At 33.4% G+C, this 20134-nt stretch overlaps 5 protein-coding genes across 5 annotated transcripts; 1 reads left to right on the top strand and 4 right to left on the bottom strand.

Annotated features, from left to right (window-relative positions):
- Window positions 1–722: 722 nt before the first annotated feature.
- Window positions 723–2625, top strand: PHYBLDRAFT_174351 (hypothetical protein; the record flags this gene model as incomplete). Its single annotated transcript, XM_018437235.1, has 7 exons — window positions 723–753; window positions 845–982; window positions 1059–1237; window positions 1299–1334; window positions 1769–1859; window positions 1989–2069; window positions 2561–2625. The coding sequence occupies 7 exons, from the start codon at window positions 723–725 to the stop codon at window positions 2623–2625; spliced, it is 621 nt and encodes a 206-aa protein (XP_018285349.1).
- A 407-nt stretch (window positions 2626–3032) lies between these two features.
- PHYBLDRAFT_174352 (hypothetical protein) lies at window positions 3033–4332 on the bottom strand (the record flags this gene model as incomplete). The annotated part of the gene is made up of 2 exons (XM_018437236.1): window positions 3033–4045; window positions 4140–4332. 2 exons carry the CDS (start codon window positions 4330–4332, stop codon window positions 3033–3035), a joined length of 1206 nt encoding a protein of 401 aa, XP_018285350.1.
- Window positions 4333–7600: 3268 nt separating this feature from the next.
- PHYBLDRAFT_118542 (hypothetical protein) lies at window positions 7601–9029 on the bottom strand (the record flags this gene model as incomplete). The annotated part of the gene is made up of 5 exons (XM_018428641.1): window positions 7601–7704; window positions 7947–8420; window positions 8527–8612; window positions 8670–8722; window positions 8868–9029. 5 exons carry the CDS (start codon window positions 9027–9029, stop codon window positions 7601–7603), a joined length of 879 nt encoding a protein of 292 aa, XP_018285351.1.
- A 3460-nt stretch (window positions 9030–12489) lies between these two features.
- On the bottom strand, window positions 12490–12761 carry PHYBLDRAFT_151567 (hypothetical protein; the record flags this gene model as incomplete). Its single annotated transcript, XM_018432704.1, has 2 exons — window positions 12490–12575; window positions 12680–12761. 2 exons carry the CDS (start codon window positions 12759–12761, stop codon window positions 12490–12492), a joined length of 168 nt encoding a protein of 55 aa, XP_018285352.1.
- A 3693-nt stretch (window positions 12762–16454) lies between these two features.
- PHYBLDRAFT_151568 (hypothetical protein) lies at window positions 16455–19525 on the bottom strand (the record flags this gene model as incomplete). Its single annotated transcript, XM_018432705.1, has 11 exons — window positions 16455–16725; window positions 16862–17112; window positions 17199–17264; window positions 17328–17408; window positions 17500–17563; window positions 17645–17785; window positions 17904–17997; window positions 18067–18668; window positions 18775–18925; window positions 19017–19205; window positions 19366–19525. The coding sequence occupies 11 exons, from the start codon at window positions 19523–19525 to the stop codon at window positions 16455–16457; spliced, it is 2070 nt and encodes a 689-aa protein (XP_018285353.1).
- Between the last annotated feature and the right edge of the window lie 609 nt (window positions 19526–20134).

Raw genomic sequence — 20134 nt, forward strand, 5'->3', positions numbered from 1 at the left:
AGGGGTTTATAAAAATAATATATTAGACCATCCACACCGGTTTATCCTAAATCTGAAGTCGCATCTTTTTGTTGCTCGAATGTTTTAGTGAAGCCCCAAATTTAGATATCCGTTAAATATTTGTCGAAAAAAAAAATCTAAATTTTCTATTTAAATTTACATATTGGCGAGCTTACACAAACCGCTGTGGATGTTCTTGGTAGTTAACTTGCCTGGATCAAACCTGGAGTATTTGTCAATAGACAGTTGAGTTTTATGATCATTATTTCTGTAGAAACGATTGTTTATGTGACAAAATATAACTACTTGCATATATAACGCTCTGAAGCTAATTTATCTATTAGATCAAAAGAATAACGCATCATCATCGTCACTGATAGCAATAATAATAAAAGGACCTTATGTATATTGAGCCCTGGCACTGTTTTGAAATCTTAACGTTGAGTATTAAAAATGAAATAAAATAAAATAAATAAATAAAACTCAGATAAAAAATTATTGGTAGCCAATAAATCGGAAACTGATATCATTGGATGCTGTCACTTCAAGCTATAAAAGTTTATGCACTACAGTGTTTTTACTTGAGATCGAGACTATTCTCGAAAACAATTAGACAAATGAAATATTATTTTTAGTTATAATTTGTTTATTTTAGATACTCCAGAGCTGTTTTTTATTGTAAAAATAATACTGATGTCTTAAATGCCCTTTAGCAACAAATAATGGCTATTCCTATAAGTCAAAATAGTAAGAGTAAGCAAAAGTTGGTATCAACGTTATATAAGCACTTCAGAAACAATAAAAAAATAAATAAAGAGACAAAAATATCTCTAGATTTATCAAGGTGTACAGAGAGCGCGTGAAGAAATGGTAAACACATTAGTGAAAAGCGGCAGAAAATATAACACAAAAAAAACACAAAAGGAAATAGAAGAAAACGGAAGAAAAAAAAAAGACGTTTCCAGACGAAAGATAAAGGCAAGTAGAAGTTGCATAATTGAGGGTGATACATACATAATACATTAATACACCTTGAAAGAACTAATAATTTGTATTAGTGGAAAAGGGTATTGGTGACCAAAAAATAAAAAAAAAATTCAACCGTGATCCGTCTAAATTGACGGCCACATTTAAAGGCTATCATGCAGTAGTTGTAGGTGCTCTGTACCGATCATTGAAGAATAGACAAAAGGGCAAAGATCTTCTTGTGGTGAATGTTGGCGAGTTTAGGCCATTTGTAAGACTTGGCTAACAATGTCTTTATTTCTTTGCTATAAATATTTTAAATGATCTTAAAGCAATCATCGCTTGCCAAAGTTGCAAGATGGTGTAGAGTAAAGATGTGAATGCTCCCGATATATATATATATATATATTTATCTATATACACATATGAAATAATAAAATTATTATTGCGGAAAGTTATTTATCCGCGTTTGCATGATTTTCTTCATTTTCACTTTAATTATCAACAAGCCAAGCAATTATATACATGTAAAGGTGAGGTGAGGGCGGATGGTGGAGGGAAAGGAGAAAGGAGGCGAAACACAGTTACACACACAACTTTATTAGTGCGAGCCGGACGTAATAGCCAGTCACCGGTGTACCTAACGGGGATACACATTGGCTAGATTGTGTAACAGCCTGTCCCCACTAAAATCTTACGGTTTTTGGGATGGTACTTGACCCAAACCGTTGTTGATAGGTACGTCTTTAAAACCAACACTCTATAGGCATGTTGTATTATACTGTATTGCTTATTTCTTTAGTGTAACTCAATTGGCAACGTGTCTGTACGAGGGCGTGCTCTTTTTGTGTTTAGTAGCATTGGTATCCATTGGGTGTTGGGTGTTATTGCATGTGTTGAGAAAAAAGAAACAACCAATGGATCAAGGCTCCAAAGGAGAGGGCACTGACATACAATACACTGTGTTGAGCTTTGAGCTTTGTCCTTTATTTTGAATTTTATTTTGATTTTGATTGTGACAGGTACAGGTACAGGTGCAGGTACAGATCACTACATTCTTGCAGGGGCGTGGTGTATTATTGATGTTGATGTCAATGTGACCAGTAAGAGTGTACTCAGCAGATGACCCTTTTGTATGAAGTATATGTATTGTGTATGCGCTTGTGCGTGCATATATATATATATGTGCGTGTTCTTGTGTATGTGTGTGTGTGTGTAATAGTAGCGGTAGTGGTAGATTGGTCGACTGTGGGTAATTTGTTTGTTTGATGGGAAACATAAATCCTGGCTGTAAATTATCACCAGTTTTAATTTGTGTGGGAATATTTTGTATATTCTGTATTTTCTGTACCATACTAATATACTAATATATACTTGTATATCAATGAACGAAAAGGCACGGGGGAGAAAGATAGATATTGAAGGGTTATTAATGTCCTCTTGTTAATTTTGGGCTGGTTAAGTTTGTTTTCAAATATTGGAGATCAAAGCTGTTCCAAATGTTTAAGCAATTACATTATAAGAGCATGAACAAAATACAGAAAATATGCCTTGAAATCTTCTTCTTTTTTCTTTGTGATGTTTTGCTTTGTAGATGAAAGCTTTATAGAAGCAAAAGATGGAGATAAGAAGAAGAAGTCTTGCCTTTGTATCATATAACATAAATAGTATCGTTGTAACAAATATAGCCGTTTTATCAAAGTAAAGTATATTTTCAGACTCTTAGATTGGTTTTGCATGAGCTAAAATTTTTGAATATTAAGATTAAAAGATATATTTAAATGAATAAAAAGGATATATTATAACCAACTATTCTCTTTAAGGCGCAAATGCTTCCTACATTATATACAACACAGTACAGTACAGTACAGTACAAAAAAGAAAATTAAAAATTAAAAATTAAAAATTAAATATTAAATATTAAATATTAAATATTAAATACTATTACTTGAAAGTAAATATAAAAGTAAAACTGGCAGACAGACAGAAATACAGAGAGAACTCTTCTATTGAGCAATTTGTTTCTTTTCTCTATCTCTCTTGTAAATTAGCTGTGATCTGTTGAATCAGGAAACTGTAGAAGGTGTGGTAAACAGAGAACTGTAGGACGGCAAATGTGTTGCACTTGAGTTACTCAAGGAAGTATCAGACGGTCCATAAGGTCTCTGCTCGGATGATATTAGTGATTGTGAGTGGGAGGATGTTAATGCTTGACTTCTCTCAAAGTTTTGCAGAAGAGCAGTCATGGCTAGAGGGTTGTAAGGAGATGTACGGCCAATCTCTTCATATGCAGGCAGTCCATTGTCATTTACAGCACAGTCAACTGCTATGGGCAAAATAGCGCGAAGTTCGGACACGTGGCCATCTGCGTTCTGGAGCGAGATGACAAACTTGAGCTTATGGCGAACAGAGACAGATTTGCTTCGTACATCGCATTGTATCGCATCAGGTGACCTTGGCACCTGGATCGCTAGTTCTTTTACCCAGCTCACAAATAGATCTGGCTGACTGTCGGTGTTCTTTTTTCCAAATTCATCGTCGTGCGAGAGATGTATGACTCTTGAGTGGGTTTGTGCGGTTTTACGGACCAGTCGATTAGTAGACCGACAGACCAGGTACTCTTTGAGAACCCAAGTCAAATGCCGTACTTTGATATCGTTCGAAAGAGGAATCACACTTAGTGTGACTGGAATCTGATCTCCGTGGAAGTAGTGCTTTGTAGGTGTACTGATTTCGTAGTCTAGCTTATCTGTCCACTGGCCAGCCACCGAGACAGGGCTAGAATCAAACGAGACTCCTGATAGTTGCCGCCAGATTCGAACATCTCTTCTCTCAGTGTGGTTGGGCAAAAACTTTGAGCGTTCGATCACAGCCTTTAGTTGATATTTGGCTTGATAGTACCGATCTACATATGCAGTCTCGGGAAGATTTCCTGCGAGTAAAAGCTCAAATTCGTAAAAGTGACTTCCTGCGCTCATTTGGTGTAGCTTGGATTGCTGCGGAAGAAATGACCATGCGTGGGATATCAACTCGCGTTCGTCGAGGTAAGAAGCATCGCAAGGATCAAGAGAGGTACTTCCTAAAAATAATAATAATTATATGATAATTATAATGAGTAACCACCATTATTGATTTAATGATTTGCCTTTTTTTTTTGGTTGCTTTTTTATTACCTGTATGCCAACACGTTATACTCTTTCCCGAGAAATCTAGTCGGATAGACTTCACCTTTGTCGACTCTTGAAAGTTAACTTCAAGTACTCCACGCAAGACACACCCAGACGATTCAGTTGGGCTGCCGTGCATAACAAGTTGACTGTTCTCCAAATGAATGGTGATTTTAGCTGAAGATCTGATGCGGTCCATTGAAAGAAACTATGAAGAATAGTAAGAAGAAGAAGAAGAAGAAGAAGAACTAAAGGTATGAGAAGAGGAAATAAAATAAGGGTAATGATAATGACAATGATAATACTGATAATAGTAATAAAAAAAAGAAAGAAAAAAAAGATAAGAAGGAAAAGAAATATTACAATTATAATCATAATAAAATAAAATATCACCCAAAAAAAGTAAGAGAGGCAAATATTATATTGGTACACAAGTCAACCAAACGTGGCCGATGCTTTGACTACAGGGTAGCACTTGTCTTTTCCTGTTTCCATATCTATATATTTCATCCCCTTTCACCCCCAATTCCACCTCCCTCCTTCTTCATTTCCTATATATATATATATATATATATATATGTAGGTATGTAACCAGCGACCCCATGTAAAAGTGCATAACCAAAATGTCAATCTAAATGACGATCGATTTTTATTTATTTTCTCATTTTTAAATATTTTCTATATATCTATATGTATGTTGTTTATTCTCGGCAGGGAAGAAGGGGTTAAGAGATGTATATAGAGTGGAAGGGGATAAATTAAAAGAGGCTGGAGAACTTTAAAGCCGACCTGATGCCACCCATTCACAAGTCAAATCAAATAAGAATATTTGATCCTCTTATTATATATATATTATTATTATTATTAAAAAGAGAAAAGACAAAACCAATTTTCACAAAGATTATGATCGTACGTCATGAGCACAACTGTTGTATGCACAAAATACAATATAAAATATAAAATTTAAATTTAAAATTTAAAAGGGGGGTTTTGGGGGGGATACATTTACTACTGTCTTCAAAGAAATCAAATTACGCTTACTTTATAAATTTCTCTCTGGTAAACTCTAAACCACACGAGCTAAGTAGAGATAGAGAGGGTCTTGTAACCACTTTTAAAATAATATTATTACTAGTTACTCGATCCTATACTGCACTGTACCGTACTGCACTGCCCTGCACTTGGTTAATTCCTTTTCTTTTTCTTCAAACATAATATACAGGTATTGAATGACCAGCTTTATGTAGTAATTACCATGCCATTAACACACAAACAAACTACTAATTGCCCTAATGAAGAATAAAAGAAAAGAAAAAGTAAGAAATAAAAAGAATCTTCCGAGACAATTATTCGCTGATTGACTTGCATCAATCCCGGATCCCATTCGAAAACCAATAAAAAAGAAGAATGCTCGATGGAAGGTACCTTGGTGATGAACATTCTTTTTCAGAAAACTAGAATTTCTTTATTGAGTTGATATCGGAAAAATATCAAATAAATATATTTGATAAAAAGATAAGCACAATAACAAATCTCAATGATAATCTTATTTGTGTTCAGCAAAGTCAGTGTACGTCCACGACTCTCTTTCTTCTCGATTTTTATTGGAACTACCAAAAAGCAACAAAGCAAAATATCTTGAAACCACCCCTCTCAAAATACCTTCATTCATATACACGCGCATACACACCGTGCTATAATGAGAATAGTTCTTTACAATTTATTAAACTATATAGCTATCAATATATATTTAATGCTTGTGAAGATAAAAAAGGACATCGTCGGAGGTTTAAACAGATTAAAGGTGAACTGATATCTACTGTATCCATGATATCTTTCAATTGTTCAAGAGACAGGCTTGCTCTCTTGAAGACTATTGGTAGGTTATAATTTCGAAGACCACATTAAATGTCTTACGGGAATATATCATGTGCTTTTAAATATACAAGGTCGTGAGTCATCTAGACAGAGTATGGATCAAACTTGGTTAATAGAAGCAGTGGACTGGCTAAAAACTGGATCAAGGTAGTCTTTCTTTTTATGGCTCTTTACTCTCCAATTGTCACTGTCATTGGGGTCGGTTAGTCAAGGTAACTCTGTTAGGCTCCACTCCAAGAATATAACCATAAAGTCAATAATATCCCCAATTTGAATCAATACAATAGAACAGAAAGACAAAAATATTCCCAGTCAAAAGTTCTTCCTTTAGCTTTTGCCATCTTCCAAGGGTAGTCCATTTATTTTTTCAAGCTTATTTTTCTTACTGAGCCTTGTCTATTCGGGAGTAAGATTTTCTCTCCCTTCATTACAAGAGTTATTCAGAAGTATTGAATTCCTTTTAATTTGGTTCCTCTTCTTCTTCCTCTTAAGTGTCTGTAATATACAAAGTATAAAATTAGCAAAGTGTTATTATTTATAAAGTGCTCTTATTACTACCGTTTGTATTCCGTACAATTTTCTGTGCTGGGTTACCTTGAAATAAGCGAAGAAATAATTCACAACCACAGGGAAAGCATATGATAGTTCTTCTTTTTTGTCTGTGACCAAATTCATAATCACATCCTTTCTTTCTGTATGTATGTATTTTGTTGTAATTCAAGCGTGTAGCAAATGGTGGTACGGCAATTGGTAAATTGTATCATCTGTCGAGTACAACTACTCCACCCCTCTCATTTGTTCCTTTCTGCTCATTTCTGCTCTTTATTTATTTGATTGTTTGTTTGTTTTTGTGTACAAGCACATATCAAATATTCAAATAATAAAGCATATTAACTTTATATATATATATATAATATCTATCTTGGAGAGAAGATACTTATAGTGACCTCTTCTTTGTGTATTTATATCTCACGTATTGGTTAGTCTACAAAACTTTAAACTTTAAACTACATATAATCTAGTGAAGTCCAAAGAAGCAAGCAAGTGAGCAAGCAAAGCAAAAGAATATAAATACATATACATTTAGAGATGTGTATTACCTCAGCACTATACCTTTATATCTATATTTATCTTCTTATATAAGTAAATAAATCAACACTTTTCATGTAACGATATACAAAATCCATGTGCAGTCTAACTTTCAATGTTATATTTGGCTTTCGAAAAAAAAGACAAAAAAATATCATTTTTGGATACTTGCTTATGCAAACAAGAAAGGTAAGAAGACCAATTAACTAATCAACCCTCTGCTGGGTGTAGTACCTTGAATATCTTTACTGCAATTTGCGTTAGATTCTTGAGCAAACAAAGAAAGACAGAAAGAATAACAGCCTTGTAATCAATCAATTAATAATTATAATAATAACAGCAACAGTGTTTATTCAGGACATATGACTTTGAGTCACTTAGAGGTGTTAAGATTACTATGATGAAACAAAAGAAAAAGAAAAAGAAAAGAGCAAAAAAAAATACAGATACGTGTGTAATGTGTGTAATGCGTATTGTGCATTGTATCCTGCTTAATAAACTCAAGTGTGGTCCAACTCTAACCAAGGATCACTCAGTACCTGATTAATGGTGTATCTACTTTCTACCCGTCTTTCAAGCATATTCAACAACAGCCCCATATGTCCTTTACCAAAGGAATATATATATATATATATGTCATATCATAGTGTGGTGAAATGTGGGTATGGGTATGGAAGTAGGTGCGGTGTAGTATAAAATACGAATATGAATATATAATATATGTAACATAGCAACACAATAACGTAGCAACACAATAACGTAGCAACACAGTAAGGATATATCAGCATGGAAACCAAGGTTATCCTTACTTTCTGCCTTTATATTTATAAGAAAAATAAAAAATACTGAAATTACCTGTAAATTCGGTAGGCGGCACTCGAAGATCTCCTTCAAGTATTTCATCAATCGAATAAAACGGATTCTCTCTGTAGACGAGGGTGTACAGAAGAATGCCCAGACTCCAGATGTCCTGTGGTGGACCCTCGTATGGAACACCTTTTAATACTTCGGGCGCACAGTATTCGAGTGTTCCCGTGAATGTGTCAAACTTTTTTCCCTTTCGAGAATATGCTGCACAACCAAAGTCAATCAGTTGGACCGTCCCAGAACCATCGAGAATGATGTTTTCATCCTTGATGTCACGGTGAATGATTCTGTTCTGGTGGAGATGTCCAACAGCGTCTGCCGTCTGACGGAAGATTCTTTTGATTTCCTTTTCGGTCATGTGTTCGTTCAGTTCGATATAATCAAATAAGTCCATTCCATCGCCGAGAAGTTCCATTACAACATAGTAATTATCCTGGTCTTCCATGTGGGTCACTAAGATAGAAAATAAAGATGAAGATAAAAGGTAAATATTTATCTGTGTATCAAGACCCCTAATTCAATCTCTACTATCATATTCTTATCTATAATATTAACCTACAAAGACGACAGCAGTTATTGTGCGGATTGTTCTGTAGTGTTTTCAGCACGTGTATCTCCGTTGGTATCAGACCCACTCGACGGTCCCTGTAATCATTCACATCATTAGAATTCCCTAGAAAAATAAACGACCCATTACTTTACCTAGTCCAAGCTTCAACTAAAATTCGTGCCTTATCAATGCTTTTGATTACAACCTTGGTCTATACCCAACAGCCCACGTTTTACATATATACATATTTATATATAGAAATAAAGAGTTACATCATAATCTTATATCAAAATATGGAGAATAAGAAAACAAAAACAGGCCCCCCTTTTTTCACTTGTTTATTTATATACCTGTTCAGCATCATCCTTTCGGTACCCAAGTTGGGCAGTACCGTAGGTTCCCTGACCCAAGGTACTCAGTATAACGTAATCGTCCAAGGGATGCCAAACCACCTCGGACTTTATCATATCTTGCGGCGTTTCTACTGATGGGCCACAAGATCCCACCAGCATGGGGGTCCGTTTTTGTTCTGACAAGTATGCAAATGATCTGATTCCAGAATTCTGGCTAGTCAATGTCGGTTTTCTGGAGATCTATCTCCACAATCAATTATCTTATTCTATAAAAGTGTAATAAAGGGTAGTAAGCTTACTTTGGGTGTATTGGGTATCGTTTGGACTTGCTCTTCCTTGACTGTCTCCATAGGACGAACTACCGAAAAGTTATTGGACAGTCTGGATTTCGGCTGTTTCTGCGGCTTTGATAGAGCATGCGTACGGTTGTAAGTGACCCAGATACTAGTCAAACTTGTTTCGGATAACTCAACAAGATGTATTTGTATTTCGACATCGAATTTACTACCATCTCTGTGAACAGCAAATATTGCAGGCAGCGAAGCTTCTGAATACTTTGTTTGGCTTGTGTCGATCCCACCCAAATCATTGTCTTGGTTCATCAGCCAATCATCACCATCGATACTACTATTACTACTACTGGCCGAATGTTTTGTCATTTGGCCTAGAATCTTGCGGCACATCATGTTGTTTATCATCCTTTCACCCAACTCCTTCTCTTTTTCTTTTTCTTTTTCTTTTTCTTTTGTTTCTCGTTTTCGATTTTGTTTCTGTTCCTGCCTCAGGCCTTTCATTAAAAGGGGAAATTGAGGAAGAATGACGCTTATATTCATTTGCTCAACAATACTGTCTGGTGTGTATCCAAACAGATATTTCGCCGGTACAGGACTCATGCTTTGGATGATCCCGTTGTCATGCACTGTAACGAGACCAGATATTGTTGGAAGGGACGTGATCTTTAATACACATGATATTGAATCCCCAACTCCAGCACCACAAACACTACAGGACGAAGAAAAATAAGACGTAGAAGTAGTAGTAAAAGTAGAAGAAGATCTACAGCAACATTCTTCTTTGTCAGGAGTTTTGTGCTGTAGGTTAGTCATGACTGGAAAGCAGATGTTGTTTTTCGATCGACTGGCAAAGAATTTTAGCTGCCTGATTTTATCAAAAGAACCGGTGTCAAACTGGACATCTGGTTCAGGAGATAAGTCTGGGATCAATACACTGATGTGTTTTCCAACAATATTGGTTTCTTCAAACCCATACAGTTCTTGCATCTCACCAGATATCTTTTGAATGATGCACTAAAACCAAAAAAAAGGGCAATACATGTGTGTGTATGATCGAAATATTATATTACATTACTCTTTATATAAATATATACATAATTCACATATCATGCTTTTTTTTGGAATTTGACAAACGCATTGGGTGTACTTCCTCTATCTACCTATCTACCTATCTACTTCTTTTCCTCTTCCTCATAAAAAGTAATAATGATAATATTCCTACTATTAAATTAATTTTTAATTACCTCTGAATTCATATAAACCGATAAAGAGCTTTCATAGATTTCTTCAAATATCCATATATACACCCGTTTACCAGAATCGTTTCTTCTTTCTTTTAACCACAGTGAGGCAATTGAACTCTTGCCATTTACTTTGAGGATAGGGACCTATAATTCACATCAGAAGATAACAGATATATGTATATTCATATGTATCTTACCACAGTACCGCAAACGAGTACAATTCCTTTGGAAGACTTATTTTCTCGGTTGATTTTGGATTGAAGATAATATATATTTGACATATTCTTCCGCCGTTTGAGAACTCCCTTGATCTGTTGTCGAAAGGGCTCTTCCAATATTCCCAAGATGGATTTCTTGACATATGTTTTATCAATTCCAAAATAGAGAGACGCTACATCATTAAACACCAATATCAATCCGTCCGAACTGGTCGTGAGTACCGATTGGTTTTGGGGGAGGAAACGTGTTGGGGTATGGAGTGCCCTTTTGTGACGATTATAATAATAATAATAATAATATGACGGCGATGATAAAGATGACAATGGAGAAGAAGATAAGGATAAAAATGAAGATAAAGTAGAGGTAGAAGTATAAGTAGAGTTAGAAGAAGTAGAAGAAGAAGGAGTGACTGGCATGGAAGAATATGCTTGAACAATATATCTCGAATTATGACTGTCGATGCTGTGTTGAGGTGGTACGCTATAATTAGAGATAGTCGAAAAAGGATCTGACACAGAATGATTCATTATAATTGTCATAGGCGAATGTGGAGACCCAAGATATGAAGAAGGCTCGGCGTAATCCGAAAGCATACTTTTGGTTGGTTGTGGATTCCAACTTTCGCGTCGTTTCTGAGCAGGTGTGTAGTAATATGCTGTGGATTGTTCCTTGTCAACACATTGATCTTGATCTTGATCTTGATTTTGACTTTGGTGTAAGAGCTGTTGCTGGTATTGGTATTGACCTTGGTCTATCTTTCCGCGCATGCGCTTAATAAAATCAATGCCTTTGGCCATTATGTTTTTCTTTTCTCTGGCCCAAGCCAGATCTCGAGATAGAGGAGTGAAACTGTAGCTGTACAATGATTCTGTTGAATAGCGTGTGACCTTTTCATTGTCTTTGATAGGTAATGCAAGTGTTCCGTCACAAGAAATTCTCCTGTCATCCATAGTTTCACTAAAACGCAGTAGATGACTGGACATCATGTTGTCTTCGTCTTCATCTGAGCTTGTGGTATGTTCTACAATTATTATTAGAAAACAAATAATGTATATATATATATATATATATATATAGAAAGGCAGAAAGTATAGTATAGTATAGTATAGTAGGCTATTTGTAGTTACTCTCACCATTCGAGTGCTTTTCAAGACTTGGTATTTGATATGCTTCGTACTTTTGGGTTGATTGATCATTAGCAAAACAATTTTCCATATCTTGATTTTTGTCGTCGCCGTCGTTGTTGTGTGTATGTGCGAATGGGAATTAGAAGTATGAGAAGGAAGGAAATAGTTCAATCTACAATATATTCTAGACTTTATAGACCTCTTATGTTTGTAGCTAAAAAAGAAAAAGAAAAAGTTTGATCGACATGGTTGGCATGATTATGAATTTAACCCAAGGCCAGAAAGCTTGTGAATACATATAATATATATACACATTACAAACATACATACTAGATCAAGCTCAATATTGAATTGATAATTGATAATTGATATATAGATATAGATATTTATATTTATTTGGTTTAATTGAATTGTACATATAAATGTGCATATGTTTAATAAGGAATAAAATATACAAGAAGGGAAGGGGAGGTTTTGTTGGTGTGTGTTACTTGTTCATAATGATCTCTCTTCTTTTGTGTAGTTTTGGTACACATCAAAAAATTGATCGTATGTAAAGTATATATATATATATATAAAAGTGCATTTGTAAGAAGTACAATATTAAGAAAGGGTAGAATATAATATAATATAATAAAGTAGGATTGTTTGTGTTTGTTTGATTGATTGTGATTTGGCCATGAGTTAACAGAACTTTGTTGGGTTGTGTTAGCTTCACGTTAGCTCATGGCCCAAGTTAACAGCAGGGGCAGAGTCTTCCGATGGCATGGAATATGCCTGTTATACAGGATACGATTGCATTGACGATCATACTAAAGAAGCCTATATGTTGTTGATTTTGATTAGCATCATTGATATTCAAATATCTCAATTGAACCAAACTAACTTAAATCTTATAATAGTATATTTTGTTTCAGTTTACTTACTGGCTACAGCGCTGACAAGTCCTGTCAGTAGTGAGGCTACTGATCGAACAAGCCCGGATAGGCAGGAGACGATTGAACCCATGGGTTATATAAGAATAAATAAAGGTGCGGTAGAGTACGGTAGAGTGTTGTGCAGTTGATTGACTGATGATAATAGTTATTTATTTTTTATTTTTCTTCAGGTGCAAAGATTAAGCAGCTTATATACGTTTTGTCTTCACTGGATGGTGGCTGATGAAGAAATGACGATCTTTATTTTTTCCTAATTTAGACAATTAAATTTACGTCATTTCTCCTGATGTAGGATGATTTTTTATTTTATTTTTATGGATTTATACATATATACATATATATATATATATATATTAGGTACCAAGATGTATTTGGATAGTCTTACTCTATAGAAATACAAAAGCATTAAATATACATTAATGTATTTGACTTTATTTCACTTATATATAAGAGATTCATGATGTAATATGGTAGACGGTTAATAGGAAGAAATAACGAAGAAGACTTATGAATCATCATTATTACAATTACTCTTTTCTTTTTTCTTATTGCTATCACTTTATACTAGTATTTAATTCGCTTCAATATTTTGTTGCAATAATGTTAGTAGCAGTAATCTTATTGGATTGGTTTTATAGCAGAGAGACCTGGCCAATTCGATCATAATACTATACACAGAAAAAAAAGAAGTACTTTTATATATTTACGTATAGTTATAGTGTCATTACAGTTACCTTTAATAGATTCAATAGTCAGGTACTTACAGATCAAACAAACCAAAAAGAAGGGTCTTTATATTATTTAATTTGGTCTCATAAAAATGGATAGTTTAATACATGAATATAACATATTCACTATCCAATAGACAATGCAGTATATCGCATATATGGTATACATTACAGTAAAAGTATTCATGTACCCTGAATTGAATCATCTTGAAAATAAAACAAAAAATTAGTATTTGCGTTTTAAAACATTACGCACATGTTTCTTTTTCTTTCTTTTTCTTCTTCTTTGGTTTGCTTTGTTTTAAATCTTTTAGTGTGTAAAATCTCTAATCATTTATTTTAATGATCCGCCTTGAAAGAAACATTTGTTCATATTTTATTCTTTTTTACTTAATATGGGTCTAAAAAGGCACAACCCATAGAAATCCCACTATTACAACATCTATAATAAAAAAAAAACTATGGTATATCTGGTTGGACTAAGCTAATTCTGAGAATTTGAGAGTCTGCATGCGTTTATAAATCAATCACTTTTTTTTTGAATAGCTGTAAAGAGTAAATTGACCAAACTACTACCAATGGTCATCATTCGTGAATATTCGTCGATATTCGAAAAAAATGGTAAAATATTCTGGAAAATATTATTGGCTAGCAAGATTTTCACCTTTTTGAAGAATTTCACCTCTGAAATCAAAGATGCAAAAGGAGAAATATGACAATACGATGGCCATTATAAACTAGCTTATTATTATTATTTTGAAATGAATTTGACCAAATATTTGTCTTTGTTAGTAATTGAAAAAAAAAGTGAAGAATAGCTTTAGTCAATAAGATTAATTTACACTTTATTTTCTAATAATCACAAAGATTCACGAATGATGATCCCCTGATAATATAAATAAAAAATGTTTCAATTTTTTCTTTTTTGGGGCTTTATTTACTATGATGATTACTATCGTTCATAATTCTACTTTTTTTTTAAGAAAAACAAAAGAAGAAAGAGAAAGAAAAAAGAAAAAATCATAAGACAACAACCATAGCAACCGTGTGTATCTTAGCAACTGTCCAACATTAGAAACAAAAAAAAACCTTAAATAAATATATATATATTAGGAAAAGTATTATTAAACTCAGCGCGTCCTTCCATAAAAAGCTATTGTCGTATCACAATTAATGGACAAAATCAAATGTACATCTTGAGATCACCAGCGCCACAACTACCACCACTTTTATCACCTAATCAATCAAGGTTTGTTAAGTCAAGTCAAGTTAGTGTTACAAAAAATAAAGAAATAAAGGAAGAAGAAAAATAACAAAAAAAACGTGCACAATTGACAAACATTAATAAAAACTGTGAGGTTTTTGAGTTCCATATCCAAATTTGAATTGTATTGTCAAAGTATTATACTGGTTATATTACTATTATATAAAGAATTGTATACTCTAGATCAACGAGCAATTCCTTTCTACGTTACAATTTATAATCAAAAGAATGTAGGACAAGGCTTGTACATAACGTAATATCGGGCTATCCAAGTGTGTATGTGTGTATTGATTGGAATTGAAATGTAATACTTGTCCTTTAAAAATTATTAAGAGTTTATTATACATATATATATATATAAATATGTATAATTGTATGCATACTAATAAATCCTCTTACTATATCCAAACCAATATTGAAGGCACAAAAAAAATTTTTAAAAAAATCCTTGTAATCGTTACTGCGCCTTTTAATCACATTTTATTTGAGATAAACTTTTTGCTGGTTTATTCTTTTTCTTTATATATATATATTATACTCTGATTTGGTAATGGTTGGTCTGATACCCATTGATTTGAACCCAAGAAAAAAGACATCCAAAAAAATAAAAAAAGGAAACATGTGGTATTGATCATCTTTTCTTTGATCAATCCTTTTCATTAGTTCTTTATTATTTCTGTGCTGCTAATAGAAAATTAAAATAAAGGCTATTTTCTAAGGTTTATTATCTCCTATTGACAAACTCGATTACACACACACGTATATATATATATATATATATATACATATACTGAAATCTCAACGAATTTTCACAGTTACCCTTTGAGTACTTACTTTGTATTATTAAGACTATATATAATATTGATCCCAAATTAGGCTATTGGCCAACGCCTTTTTTCTTTTAGATGTCTATTTATTTATTTACGTGTGATAAGATCTAGCATCATGTTTGATAGCAGCTTATCAATCCAATTGAGCTACAAGAATATCAATATTCTATTCTATAAAAAAAAACAAAAAGGATATTGTTGGTTTACTTAATACGACCGAATAAAGGAGCGGAAAAATCAATAAATGGAAATTCCTTTATATTATAAAAAGCGTAAACCAAACCTGATCTACTTGGAACACGTTTACTGACCATTGTTATGTTTAAACCTAAATATGTATAACAAGTCAATATATATATATATATACAATTGTGTACGCGTGTGTTTAATTGTAAATTCTACAAAAAATATAAATAAAAGAATATTCTAAAGATCTACGTTATGTATTGATATATGCTTGGCTGATCATCAAGAAACTATTAACAGACAAAAAAAAAGGGGGGGGGGGGTATTACAGCAATATCTCAATACACGTTTCGTAAATTATAGAGTTGACCAATAGGCCAATACAGATATGTATATTATGCAAATAACTCTGCACACGAAGATCTAAAGCCATTAAAGCGATATCTCGAGACTCTTTCTTAAGGTTTGTCTTGATAGTTAGCCGTCGAATGACAGGCTTTGATCAGTTTACTTATTTACCAAACAAATTCGAATGCATATTTTTTTTTGGACTGTCTATCTATTCTGCCGATGTACCGAATTAAAACCACTTCAAAATAACACACACACACACACACATATATATATATATTAATGAATCATTATTACTACTACTGTGGTCTTGATTTATTTTATTTTTAAATATTTTTTATTAATATTTTTTTCTAATAGTTTCAATTTTATATAATTTTTGTTAAATAATTATTATTTTTTGTTTAGTTTTTTCTAAATCTATCATTAGAGAATCCCCGATCTCTATTGAATTTCTTTGGTCCTTTGGAAAAATCAATATCATTTGCATTGGGATACCCATTGAAATTAGGTTTTTTGTATGAGTTGAAAGATTTGTTTTGGCCGTATGACCCCTTCTTCTTGGTGAGTTTTAGTGCAGTACTCTTGAGAGCATCATCGATCATCACCTCGCACTTTCTCTTGATTTCTGCACACTTCTCTTGTTCAGTGATATATGTTTCGGGATATCTTATGCTATATAAAGTATATAGATATACATAAAACAAAAAGTTAATGTTATTTTGGTATATATATATATATATATAAGCTCATTTTTAAACGTTATCTATTATTGTTACAGAAAGCGTGTAATAGCTTTAAGCACCCATACCTCAACCACATGTACAGCATAATAGTCTTGTGAGCTGTTTCCAAGTTCATAAGACCATCTTCATCCTCTGGAGCTTTGTCGGGAAGTTGGGTGAGGTCTTCAAGGGATTGGGTTTCAGATTTACTGTGAATTCTGGCAAGATCTTCAATGACCTGTAAACTGGTCTTGTTACGCACATTAACAGGTGCAGTAACAAACTGATATCGATCACGCAGGGGCAGCTTGATTCGTTCAATGGTATCTGAAATAATCTACAAATATATAAAAGTATAAGTATATGTATATGTATGTGTATGTATGCACCTATTTTTATTATTTTTTTATTATTATTTTTTACCTTTTGATCCTCAAAGTTGCAAAGGAAGTAGTTTCCACTTAATGACGCCAAGTCTTCAAATTTTTGCTACAATTAAAATGTAAATACATATATATCCCATGCGTGTACATGTATGAAGAAAAAACTTACCAAAAGTCCAGAGAATCTTTCTTTGGGCATTTGAAGAGCAAACATTTCCAGAATATCTACTGTAGGCTGAAGACCAGCAAGCTAGATTTTTTTTACATATATTTATTTATTAGTTAGATGAATTTGACTACATAAAGCCTCTTATTAAAAGAAGAAGAAAAATAATATTTACCTTTAAGTCAATGGTACCGGTATCCATGCATTCTTTAACATAACTCAAATCCTTTGCTCTGATACTGTATATATATATATATATATATATATAAGAATTCATGTTTTTGTATTTGTTTTTTTTTTGTTTTGTTGGATATACTTACGTGGTTACTTCTCCAGAAGCATATGTGGTGCCAAATCTACCAGCACGGCCGGCGATTTGTTTCAATTGAGGTATACTGATATTTGTATTATCCTTTCCATTGAACTTTGCAATAGTTGAGAACACGACACGCTTAATATTTCTTTTTTGTTAAAATGAACAAATAAATAAACAAAACAACAAAAAAGCATATACAATTTAGTGTCGTTGGATGTAAGTACCATGCATTAACATCTTAATACTTCTTTTGTTAAACTTACAAGTTGAGTCCCATTCCAACAGCATCCGAAGCTACCATGACATCGATATCACTCTCAGGATCATTAAATGCCTTTGCTTGAAGAGCGCGTGTTTCTACACAAGAATATAAATATTTAGTAACCAAAGAAGACTAACAAGCTACACGCATATATATATATATACCTGGTGGAAGTCCGCCATAAACAACAGCACATTTAAGGCCAGTGCTTTCTTGGATTCTTTCCTTGATGTTAAAGATGCTTGTTCGGGAAAAGGCAATAACGCAATCTCCCGCTTTGACATCTGTATACTGAGGATCCACAGTCTCATCCAAGATTGTGACAGGTGTCAGGCGCTTGTATTCATTCACAATCACTTCTTCATTTAAAGATGCACAGATTTCTTTGACCAGTGGGACCACAGATGCTTCACCACACAAATGAATCTCTTGGGCCTTGAGACCCAACAATGCCTGAGTCCATGCCCAACCTCTCTGAGGGTCACCGATCATCTGAATCTCGTCAATAACGGCGACCTCAATTGGTTTAGCCAGATTGGCCATCTCAACTGTTGAGCTGGTCAGTGCTGCAGTGGGTGACACAATACGACGTTCTTCTCCTGTCAGTAAGTTGCAGGCGACACCCTTGTCATTCATTTTCTCATAAATCTCGTTGGCTAACAAACGCAGCGGTCCGCAGTAGATGCCCGATTCAGCACCTTCTAATCTTTTCAGGGCATTGTAAGTCTTTCCACTATTTGTAGGTCCAACATGGAGGATGATCTTTCTAAAAAGATATATATATACACGTGTGTATTAGTATTAACGCTTTTTAATTAATTAATTGATCAATCAATCCATTAATTGATTGGAAATCATCCCACATAACATACCTTTGCATTTGACGTGCTTCAGGGAACCATTCGTTAGGGAATCGTAAATCACTCAATTTGCGCATAGAGTTAAATATATCAATCACATCTTTGGGAAGATGCGGTTCAGCATAACTAAAGAATGCTGTGAGGAGAGCACGATCAATTATATCTATAGATATTAATGAATAAATGGATGAATTAGTTTCTTTTTCTGTTGTTTTTTTTTTTTAAAAAAAAGAAAAAGTTGTTAGTATTATTACCTGCAGATTCATCTGTGCCTCCTGTAATAGTTATAGAATCTGGGTGTATTGCCGGTACTTCTTTATTAGCAATTGCTGCAACGAAACTCTTGGAAATGTCATTAAATAATGACTGTGAAATTCCCATGCTTTTAGCACTCTTCAAAATTTTGTTGTTGGTTGGAAATGCTTTAATTCGTGCGTTGATCACTGTATATGCGTTTAGGTGTATTAAGGGCAAAAATAAAAGGAAAAAGATAATATATTTAGACTTTTCATCCTTCCTTCATTTCTTCATTCTTTAAAGTATATAGATATAGATATAGATATATCTCTTATTCTTCTGATTTAATAATTTTTATGTGCTTACAGCGTAACTTGTTCTTTGAGGTATTTTTTTTGGAATTAGGTGGTGAGATTACAGAGCGATCCTTGAATTGCTTCATAGGAACACCCTCGGTTGATCTTGGTCGAGGGATTGATCCGGTGGTAAATTGTGATCGCAGAACCCCTGTGCATCTTCCAAGCATTGACTGACGAACTAGGCATTGCGATCCAATGGATTTCAATTGAATTCGAGAAATGTGCCTTAACATTATTTCTTGTTTTGTTTTGTTATATTTTAATATATATATAATCCAATACAATAAAACCTTATCGAAAGAAAGTCAAATTTAAACAAGTTACTTTGGTTTAAACTACCAGGTTTTGGGCTGTCATTTACATATTCGCTGTCACAAAAAAACCCCTATAAAGTGGATGTTTCAATATAATTCTTTTTTTTTAAATAAAATAAAATAATTAACAAGTTGACACAAGACAACTAGAAACAAGCTAATCAATCATTCATTCCTTTGTTTCATTTTTATAGCAATTATGGTATTTTTTATATATTTTATTATTTAAAGACAAAAGAAAATGAAGCGATATGATTCATATTCATATTCAGTGAGACTTTCTCGTTTGGCAAATTGAAACAGAAACAAATACCTGCTGTTTATAAGGTAAAACATTAAAAACCAACACAAATTACAATGAATCACAGCCTTTCTTTTTCTTTTGTGCTTTAAAAAAAAGAAAAAAAAGAAGCTATTGATAGTGTATATATTGTATTATAAAACCAAATTGAGGTGTAAACC

This window comes from Phycomyces blakesleeanus (assembly GCF_001638985.1).
Source record: "Phycomyces blakesleeanus NRRL 1555(-) unplaced genomic scaffold PHYBLscaffold_30, whole genome shotgun sequence".
Classification (NCBI taxonomy): Eukaryota; Fungi; Mucoromycota; class Mucoromycetes; order Mucorales; family Phycomycetaceae; genus Phycomyces; species Phycomyces blakesleeanus.